This window comes from Bombina bombina, chromosome 3, assembly GCF_027579735.1.
Source record: "Bombina bombina isolate aBomBom1 chromosome 3, aBomBom1.pri, whole genome shotgun sequence".
Classification (NCBI taxonomy): Eukaryota; Metazoa; Chordata; class Amphibia; order Anura; family Bombinatoridae; genus Bombina; species Bombina bombina.
Window position 1 is genome coordinate 135583438 of NC_069501.1, and position 11568 is coordinate 135595005.

An 11568-nucleotide genomic window follows, 5' to 3' on the forward strand; every position below is an offset into this window, starting at 1 on the left:
TCTTATATGTGAAACATGAGATAAAGGATTCTTAGATAGAGTATCCAAGTTTCGGCATACTAATTTGTTAAAAATCTTTATATACTCAGATTGTGTATGTAGGGGATAGAAAATGGATTTTCTTTTAAGATCACAATGTTTTATAGGGAAATCCTCATTCTCCTCATATACAGATAGATCTAGCCAATTAAGATTCTCTGATGCTATATCCAATATGCCCAAATCTGTGTTATTGTTCAGAGTTGTTATAACATCTAAAGTTTCTAAATCATCATTATTAAGTGCAGGTTCTAAAGGAATAAACTCATTATCTGTCTGTTTGAAAAAATATATTTTTAACGTAAGATTACGAATAAATCTTTGAAAATCTATATATAAATTAAAATAATTAGGACAGCTGGTAGGCGAAAAATTCATACCTTTAGCTAATAATTCAAGCTCATGTTTATCAAACTGTTTATCGGAAAAGTTGAATATAATTTTAACCCCCTGTTCTAACTCCATCTTTCTCTGTTTCTTTTTTCTCTGTTTGAATCCCCCTCTACTCCCTCTTGGTCTTCCTCCTCGTGGGGTCTTTTTGGATTTCTTTGATTTAGTGGTTGGTATAAGGGTAAGGCTTGGGTGGCTCCCCCCCCCCTTGTTGTCTCCAAGGGGGAACCCCTAAAAAAGAGGCAGCGAAGGAATTGCTCTCTCTATGTTGTTGTGTGTCTATTTGCTTGCTTTTATTCTTATTAAACGTGTTAGTGTTGTGTCTGGGTGAACAATTCCCACTATAATAGGAATTGCTCCATCTGGGTCTCGCCCCTTGTTTATGCCAGTGAGGTGATTGTGGCTGTGATTCTAAAGTGGCATATCTATTTTCTAAAGGGGGCCCCTGGTAAGAGTCAGTAGAGGAATAGTGTCTCGTGGTATGTTTCACATTACCATCATATCGCTCATATTGATAGGAATTGATGTTTTGTCGATTGTGGATGTTTTTATTACTATTCTTAGCTACAGCTGTCTTCCTATTGTATTCTACAACCTTATGCTTTCTATAAGATCTATTTTGATGTTGCATGTTCTGTTTATATCCTGTCAAGTCAGAATTAGGTGTCATACTGTTCCCAGGTTCTTGTTCCTTACTGAGTGCCTGATTGGCTACTGAATTCTTTTTATATGAAAAAACCTTATCAGTCCTAAAAATCTTCCAGATCTCTCTGTAATTTTTTAACCTTAGTAGCTTCTAATTCTCTAGAAAATATATCAACTCTTTTTTGAATATTGGTATTCATCTCTTGCCACTGTTGTATATGTTCATAGGGTTGTATTTTAACCACCAAGACATCTATCTCCGTTTTTAATTTTTCAAGTTTATACTCCCTATATTTAATTAATAACTTTATCAGGGCTTTGGAACAGTTATGTAATATTTGCTCCCATTCAGTCTGGTATTCAACCTCATCTAGATTGCTTTTTTTTATTGATTACATATTGGACTTGGACTTATATATATTTTATATACTTAATAAATTGTTGTGCAATATACAATTTAAGTGCTTTTATCACTCTATGATAACATCTATCATCTAGTATTGATTGTGTTTTTTATATTAGATTGCTATTAACCATTTATAGGACTGGCACTACTTTGGTGTGTTCTGTCACACCTACTTTTGTTCTGCTCTTGTTAACATATGAAGAGTAGAACACAATTTTTTTTCTGTGTTGATTACCAATCCAATATACCATTTTAATTTGTTGCTTCCTGTAGACTAACTTTGAAGTCTGAGAGTCAACATTTGAATGTTACTGTGCAAATATTTGAATGTTATTTTCAGTATTAAAATGTTAACATTTGTATGTCAAAGCAAATGTTGAATGCTTTACAGTCATGCAGCATTTGTTCAGCGATGCAGACATTAGCTATTTGTATCAGAACGTTGCTTTGTTAGTGTTTTATCATTTTTAATTTATTTATCTGTATAAACAGATTATATATTTATAAAATTATTTATAATACTTATAACTAGCAAAATAATTTTATTTTCTATTTGCAACGCTAAATGGACACGCAATTGCAAAAAGAAAATGTGCTTTCAATAAAGGATGTCAAGTATATTTGATAACATAAGCAAATGGAAAATAATGATTTTTATGCCCATTTAAAGTAAGAAAATTGTGCCGTTTACTGCTTAGCAGAAAATAAATATTTCATCTGAAGTTTCTGAGATTCTGACAGAAAACAATTTCTAGTGAAAGTTCATATTATAAGTAAATTTGTATTATGTACGTTTTTGTGTTTGCATAGGTGTATGTAGAAAGTAGTTTTTATGGTTATAAAGTAACATCTGACCCTTCGGTCCTTAGGTATTCTTTGCAGAGGATGTGGGCTCAAACAAAGGAGCCATCATTGGCCTAATGGTTGGAGGTGTTGTCATAGCAACAGTAATCGTAATCACTTTAGTGATGTTGAAGAAGAAGCAGTACACATCTATTCATCATGGTGTGGTTGAGGTAAGGAATATTTACAACAGTTGCAGATTTATAATAAAAATGCAACACCTACTTTAATTAGTAAATGTTCCTGTTTTATTTGCTGTCTCTGCATACTAGCAAATGCTCCAGCTTTATATGCTGTCTCTATTACATATTAGGGAATATGTCTGCTTGATGTGCTGTCTCTTATACATATTAGTGAATGTGTCTGTCTGATGTGCGGTCTCGGTTACATATTATTGAATGTGTCCGCTTGATGTGCTGTATCTGAGGTGTGTTAATGAATGTGCCTGCTTGATGTGCTGTCTCTCATACACTTTAGGGAATGTCTGCTTGATGTGCTGTCTCTGATACATATTCGTGAATGTGTCTGCTTGATGATCTATATCTAATGCATTAGTGAATGTGTCTGCTTTATGTTGTGTATCTAATGCATTAGTGAATGTGTCTGCTTTATGTTGTGTATCTAATGCGTTAGTGAATGTGTCTACTTGATGTTGTTTATCAAATGCGTGTTAGTGAATGTATCTGATACAGATTAGTGAATGTGTCTGCTTGATGTGCTGTATTAGATGCATGTTAGTGAATGTGTCCGCTTGATGTGCTGTCTGATACATGTTAGTGAATTTGTCTGATTTATGTTGTGTATCTAATGCATTAGTGAATGTGTCTGCTTTATGTTGTGTGTCTGCTTGATGTTCTGTACCTGATACATATAAGGGAATGTGTCTGCTTGATGTGCTCTCTCTGATACAGATTAGTGAATGTGTCTGCTTGATGTGCTGTATCTGATACAGATTAGTGAATGTGTCTGCTTGATGTGCTGTATCTGATACAGATTAGTGAATGTGTCTGCTTGATGTGCTGTATCTGATACAGATTAGTGAATGTGTCTGCTTGATGTGCTGTATCTGATACAGATTAGTGAATGTGTCTGCTTGATGTGCTGTATCTGATGCATGTTAGGGAATGTGTCCGCTTGATGTGCTGTCTGATACATGTTAGTGAATGTGTCTGATTTATGCTGTGTATCTAATGCATTAGTGAATGTGTCTGCTTTATGTTGTGTATCTAATGCTTGTTAGTGAATGTGTCTGCTTGATGTTCTGTACCTGATACATGTAAGGGAATGTGTCTGCTTGATGTGCTCTCTCTCATACATATTAGTGAATGTGTCTGCTTGATGTGCTGTATCTGATACAGATTAGTGAATGTGTCTGCTTTATGTGCTGTATCTGATACAGATTAGTGAATGTGTCTGCTTGATGTGCTGTATCTGATACAGATTAGTGAATGTGTCTGCTTGATGTGCTGTATCTGATGCATGTTAGTGAATGTGTCTACTTGATGTACTATCTCTGATGCATGTTAGTGAATGTGTCTGCTTGATGTACTGTATCTGATGCATGTTTTTGAATGTGTCTGCTTGATGTACTATCTCTGATGCATGTTAGTGAATGTGTCTGCTTGATGTACTGTATCTGATGCATGTTTTTGAATGTGTCTGCTTGATGTACTATCTCTGATGCATGTTAGTGAATGTGTCTGCTTGATGTACTGTATCTGATGCATGTTTTTGAATGTGTCTGCTTGATGTACTATCTCTGATGCATGTTAGTAAATGTGTCTGCTTGATGTACTATTTCTGATGCATGTTAGTGAATGTGTCTGCTTGATGTACTATCTCTGATGCATGTTAGTAAATGTGTCTGCTTGATGTACTATCTCTGATGCATGTTAATAAATGTGTCTGCTTGATGTACTATCTCTGATGCATGTTAGTGAATGTGTCTGCTTGATGTACTATCTCTGATGCATGTTAATGAATGTGTCTGCTTGATGTACTATCTCTGATGCATGTTAGTGAACGTGTCTGCTTGACGCACTATCTCTGATGCATGTTAGTGAACGTGTTTGCTTGATGTACTATCTCTGATGCATGTTATTAAATGTGTCTGCTTGGTGTACTATCTCTGATGCATGTTAGTAAATGTGTCTGCTTGATGTACTATCTCTGATGCATGTTAGTAAATATGTCTGTTTGATGTACTATCTCTGATGCATGTTAGTAAATGTGTCTGTTTGATGTACTATCTCTGATGCATGTTAGTAAATGTGTCTGTTTGATGTACTATCTCTGATGCGTTAGTGAATTTGTCTGCTTGATGTACTGTATCTGATGCATATTTTTTAATTTGTCTGCTTGATGTTCTATCTCTGATGCATGTTAGTACATCAAGCAGACACATTTACTAACATGCTTCAGAGATAGTACATCAAGCAGACACATTTACTAACATGCATCAGAGATAGTACATCAAGCAGACACATTTACTATCTCTAATGCATGTTAGTAAATGTGTCTGCTTGATGTACTATTTCTGATGCATGTTAGTGAATGTGTCTGCTTGATGAACTATCTCTGATGCATGTTAGTAAATGTGTCTGTTTGATGTACTATGATGCATGCTAGTAAATGTATCTGCTTTATGTACTATCTCTGATGCATGTTAGTAAATGTGTCTTCTTGATGTACTATCTCTGATGCATGTTAGTGAATATGTCTGCTTGATGTACTATCTCTGATGCATGTTAGTGAATATGTCTGCTTGATGTACTATCTCTGATGCATGTTAGTGAATATGTCTGTTTGATGTACTATCTCTGATGCATGTTAGTAAATGTGTCTGCTTGATGTACTATCTCTGATGCATGTTAGTAAATGTGTCTGTTTGATGTACTATCTCTGATGCATGTTAGTGAATGTGTATGCTTGGTGTACTGTAATTCTTCCGTTGTCACAGTTAATCAAGATTGTTATTATTTCCTTTACTTTTGAGACATAGTAAACTTGGTGTACTATCTCTATAGCATGTTAGTAAATGTGTCTGTTTGATGTACTATCTCTGATGCATGTTAGTGAATGTGTCTGTTTGATGTACTATCTCTGATGCATGTTAGTAAATGTGTTTGCTTGATGTACTATCTCTGATGCATGTTAGTGAATATGTCTGCTTGATGTACTATCTCTGATGCATGCTAGTAAATGTATCTGATGTACTATCTCTGATGCATGTTAGTAAATGTGTCTGCTTGATGTACTATCTCTGATGCATGTTAGTAAATGTGTCTGCTTGATGTACTATCTCTGATGCATGTTAGTGAATATGTCTGCTTGATGTACTATCTCTGATGCATGTTAGTGAATATGTCTGCTTGATGTACTATCTCTGATGCATGTTAGTGAATATGTTTCCTTTATGTACTATCTCTGATGCATGTTAGTAAATGTGTCTGTTTGATGTACTATCTCTGATGCATGTTAGTAAATATGTCTGCTTGATGTACTATCTCTATAGCATGTTAGTAAATGTTTCTGTTTGATGTACTATCTCTGATGCATGTTAGTAAATGTGTCTGTTTGATGTACTATCTCTGATGCATGTTAGTAAATGTGTCTGTTTGATGTACTATCTCTGATGCGTTAGTGAATTTGTCTGCTTGATGTACTGTATCTGATGCATATTTTTTAATTTGTCTGCTTGATGTTCTATCTCTGATGCATGTTAGTACATCAAGCAGACACATTTACTAACATGCTTCAGAGATAGTACATCAAGCAGACACATTTACTAACATGCATCAGAGATAGTACATCAAGCAGACACATTTACTATCTCTAATGCATGTTAGTAAATGTGTCTGCTTGATGTACTATTTCTGATGCATGTTAGTGAATGTGTCTGCTTGATGAACTATCTCTGATGCATGTTAGTAAATGTGTCTGTTTGATGTACTATGATGCATGCTAGTAAATGTATCTGCTTTATGTACTATCTCTGATGCATGTTAGTAAATGTGTCTTCTTGATGTACTATCTCTGATGCATGTTAGTGAATATGTCTGCTTGATGTACTATCTCTGATGCATGTTAGTGAATATGTCTGCTTGATGTACTATCTCTGATGCATGTTAGTGAATATGTCTGTTTGATGTACTATCTCTGATGCATGTTAGTAAATGTGTCTGCTTGATGTACTATCTCTGATGCATGTTAGTAAATGTGTCTGTTTGATGTACTATCTCTGATGCATGTTAGTGAATGTGTATGCTTGGTGTACTGTAATTCTTCCGTTGTCACAGTTAATCAAGATTGTTATTATTTCCTTTACTTTTGAGACATAGTAAACTTGGTGTACTATCTCTATAGCATGTTAGTAAATGTGTCTGTTTGATGTACTATCTCTGATGCATGTTAGTGAATGTGTCTGTTTGATGTACTATCTCTGATGCATGTTAGTAAATGTGTTTGCTTGATGTACTATCTCTGATGCATGTTAGTGAATATGTCTGCTTGATGTACTATCTCTGATGCATGCTAGTAAATGTATCTGATGTACTATCTCTGATGCATGTTAGTAAATGTGTCTGCTTGATGTACTATCTCTGATGCATGTTAGTAAATGTGTCTGCTTGATGTACTATCTCTGATGCATGTTAGTGAATATGTCTGCTTGATGTACTATCTCTGATGCATGTTAGTGAATATGTCTGCTTGATGTACTATCTCTGATGCATGTTAGTGAATATGTTTCCTTTATGTACTATCTCTGATGCATGTTAGTAAATGTGTCTGTTTGATGTACTATCTCTGATGCATGTTAGTAAATATGTCTGCTTGATGTACTATCTCTATAGCATGTTAGTAAATGTTTCTGTTTGATGTACTATCTCTGATGCATGTTAGTAAATGTGTCTGTTTGATGTACTATCTCTGATGCATGTTAGTAAATGTGTCTGTTTGATGTACTATCTCTATAGCATGTAAGTAAATGTGTCTGCTTGATGTACTATCTCTGATGCATGTTAGTAAATATGTCTGCTTGATGTACTATCTCTATAGCATGTTAGTAAATGTTTCTGTTTGATGTACTATCTCTGATGCATGTTAGTGAATGTGTCTGTTTGATGTACTATCTCTATAGCATGTTAGTAAATATGTCTGCTTGATGTACTATCTCTGATGCATGTTAGTAAATGTGTCTGTTTGATGTACTATCTCTGATGCATGTTAGTAAATGCGTCTGTTTGATGTACTATCTCTGATGCATGTTAGTAAATGTGTCTTCTTGGTGTACTATCTCTATAGCATGTTAGTAAATGTGTCTGCTTGATGTACTATCTCTGATGCATGTTAGTGAATGTGTGTGTTTGGTGTACTGTAATTCTTCCGTTGTCACAGTTAATCAAGATAGTTATTATTTCCTTTACTTTTGAGACATAGTAAACTGCTTCTAATGTTCTAATGTTTGGTAAGATTACTGGTGAGATAGAAGGATAAGAGTCCACCTCATATTAAAGTAGTTTCAGGCTCATATAATCCATGTATATATGTGACAAAAGGTCATTTTCATTTTCATTTAAAACAATCTCTAAATTTTCTCTTGCATTCCAGCTGTTAGTTTAAGTAATTTTGAATATCTCCATAATGGGAAAAAATGTGCATTTTAAATACATTTATAGGTGTTTGAAAACAATCATCTTGGTAAATAAATCTGCCTATAAATGTTAACAGATTATGATGTTTCCTTGGAAGTTCTTATCCACTATCCCAGACAGACAAATAGACAGCTGTGCATGAGTAGTAAATATATGTTTAGATATGACCAAAATTAAATTCACCAGCAAATAAATTTAAAACACAAAGCATTTGTAATTGAATTTTTTGTACATCAAAACTGTTTCCAGAAATGAAACTCTAAAGAAAACAAATCACTCTAATTGAAAACAAATCACTCTCATTGAAAACACAGCTATTTTAATTGATTATTTGGCCAAAGAAGGTAAACCCAGGAAATTTAACTATATTCCTTCCTATTGAAAAGAAGAGAAAAAACCCACTAAGCTCAATTTATATTATTTAATTAAAGAAGTAAACCTCTGCCATGTAAAATCTGCTTAGCTTGTATATCTACAGGAAATATCAGATGGAAATAGGGCACAATACGCTGTAAACTCCAGGTAGTTTTGTTGTGTGGTCATTTATAAAATAGTTAATTTAATATTTTGTGGATGAATGCACATTCCTATTTATGTGGTCGTGTTATTCTGTTTAACCCTGTCAACTTGTGTGAACAGATTGCAGAGCGTCCCCATATGCTAAACAATTTTTTTCATCAATTTTATGAGTCTTCATGCATCTATCTAAATTTATAAAATATGACTTCAAATGAAGCATCTTGCATACTGTTTTGCTTGCAGTACAAGTAAGAGCCCGGCAGGTTTTACTATTTAGGTAGCATTCATCTGTGAAATTCTCCAGCTGTTTTAGAAAATGTATTTTCTTTATTGTATACCTTACCATATTGTGTACCAAATTATGCTTTCTACTGTGTTCAAATCCTACCTGGAATTTGAAGATATTTATTATGTGATTAATTATATACAGTATATTACCCTGATTTCACTTTTGTTTTTTATAGCAATTGGGTGAACTTTTATATCTTAAAACAATATATACTCTATTTTAGATTTTCCTATTTCATTTGAGGTTAGGTATTTGAACATAGTCCAAATAAAACTTAAGGGAACAGCAGTGTGAAAGAAAAAAATGTCTATTGATCTATCTGCCTATCTAATATATATATATATATATATATATATTTTTTGTTTGTTTGTTTTAACCAAAGGATATACATATTTATAAATGTGTTTCCTTGGGAGTGTGTAAATTGACAGCTTTTTAGCTTGTTTCTTCTATTTGTGAAACTTTGTCTAAGAACATGGATATCCGATTGCATTTTTGACATTTACAAACTTGTTATGATTATCACCTTGGACACTCGAGCCATAGATTCATCATCCCTGGTTTATCTTATCTAATTTTCTGTGACTAATTAGATATTAATAAGCCCTTGCAAAATCAATCACTGTGTTTAACCTTTTAACACCGTTAGGATGTTCCTTGCCGTCCTAACTGTGCTGGGCTTTAGCGCCGTTAGGACCGCATGGAACGTCCTGAAGCCAAAGGCGCTTCCAGAATGGGGTCGGGTCATGGTCGGCGTACCTAGTTTCATAGGGACGCCCCCCTGAACCGATCTCATCATTAAAATCTTGCGATCACGAGATTTCAATTGGTTTACATCGGAATGTTGTTCGAATGTAGACAAATTAACCCTGTCATCAAAGGGTTAATGTTCTAGGATCAGCAATCTGAATCCTGCAGTGTCCACTGCATTCTCTCAAGGAACAGTGGAAAAAACACAATTTCCGAGTTAAATTACAGGAAAAGTGGTTGAAATAAGTAATAAAAAGGCATTGTGGGATTTATTTTAAGTATAAAAAAGCATTAAACATTTTTTGAGAATGTATTTTTATTTATTTATTTGCTTTAATGCAAAACAGCTTACAGTTGACAAAAATTAATGACTTTTCAGAGATCTAAAGTCAGAAAATCTCATTGAATATCTTTCAAAACATCAACATGGCTTTTATCTTTCAATTAATTTTTTTTTTTTATAAAATACATGAATAAAATAAATCAAACTAAATATAAATTATTCTCTTATGTGAAATAAAATCTACTGACGTTGTTGCTATTGAGCATTAAATAATTATTGTATTTCTATTATTTAATGTTTCAGGTCGATGCTGCAGTTACCCCTGAGGAGCGGCACCTCACAAAGATGCAACAGAACGGTTATGAAAACCCCACATATAAATTCTTTGAACAAATGCAGAATTAGAGCACCGCAGGAGCCTATTGATTCGGACAGCAAATGATTGCTTCTCTGCCCATCGGTGTTCAACTATATACATATATAAATATAGAAAAATAAAAAAATGATCATGTTGAGAGAATAACGAACAAACACACACAAAACAAAAATTACCAATCTGTTTTATTTACTCATTTCTGCCTTTTTGACAGCTGTGCTGTAACACAAGTAAAATGCTTGAACTATAATTAATAAGGAAAAAAAAAAATCAGTAATGTATTCTCTAAACATTTCAGACTTTTCACATAACATTATCAATGAATGTTTTTTGTGTATTGTAAAGAATTAACTAGTGCATGCATAGCTTTCCCTCTCTCTTGATAATTTATCATGTAGTTCCTTAACCAGTTGTATATTATTCTTGTGATTTGTGATGAAAACAAATTAAGTCCTGATTGAAAAATGCTTTTAAATCTGACTGGGATGCATTTTTGTGTATGTGAGGTTTTGATGCTTTCCCTATGCTGATATATATATATATATATTTTTTTTTTTTCATACCACCGCTATGCATTTAAAAGTAAATCTGGATTTTTTTATTTGAAGTATTCCATACAATTTATTGAGATTTTTTCTCTACTGTGTAAATGTACAGATTGTTCTGCTGTGTTAGTGATGTAGAAAATCATGGGAATACACATCTGTTTTCTTTGTGCCTGTTTTATGTGCACACTTTAGGAATTGCAAAATTAAATTAAAAAATAAAAAATATATATACATTTTTTTTTTCTTTTCCATGTACCTTTATGAGCTTTACCTTTACGTCTGTGCTGGATGTGTCTGCGACACAATGTTTTGCAGTAGCTTCCAGTTTTAAAACGGGGTTGTGTGTGTCTCTGATAATTCTTAGCACTTTTTTTAGGAGAAAAAAAGTGCCCTGCTGGTCTAAAATTAGCAGAGATTCCTTACAAAATTAAAACTTTCTGCTGGATGATTGTACAGAATCATTGCTTATGAACTAATAGCTTTCTACACTGTGTTACATAAATAAATTTAAAACAAAATCAGAACCCATTTGTTGCGTGTTTGTGTTTCTTTTTAATAAAGAATGTTTATTCTTCACACCCAGAGTGAGGCTTTGCTTTTCTGGTCACCATAAGGCAGGGGGTAAATTAACACTGTTTTAAAGGAACATAAAACTGCTGGACACAGCTTCAACAGGATGGTTATTGCTCACCATATTGGATTAAAAAACAAACAAATATGGTAAGTCACTGTCCAAGTCTGCAGAAATCTAGGCAACTTATACAATTATCTTCTTGTACATTAATCACACATAATTATCAGTCCCAAAAATTACAAAGTACAATTT

General features: G+C 33.7%; 1 protein-coding gene across 4 annotated transcripts in view; it reads left to right on the forward strand.

Moving 5' to 3' along the window:
• APP (amyloid beta precursor protein) overlaps positions 1 to 11270 on the forward strand; it is a 542079-nt gene extending 530809 nt beyond the window's left edge. For all 4 annotated transcript variants that reach the window (XM_053706002.1, XM_053706000.1, XM_053706001.1 and 1 more), the window contains 2 exons: positions 2350 to 2496; positions 10122 to 11270. In XM_053706002.1, the coding sequence (XP_053561977.1) occupies positions 2350 to 2496; positions 10122 to 10223 (249 nt within the window). In that variant the 3' untranslated portion in view covers positions 10224 to 11270. The remainder of the gene's footprint in view (positions 1 to 2349; positions 2497 to 10121) is intronic.
• The last annotated feature ends 298 nt before the right edge of the window (positions 11271 to 11568 follow it).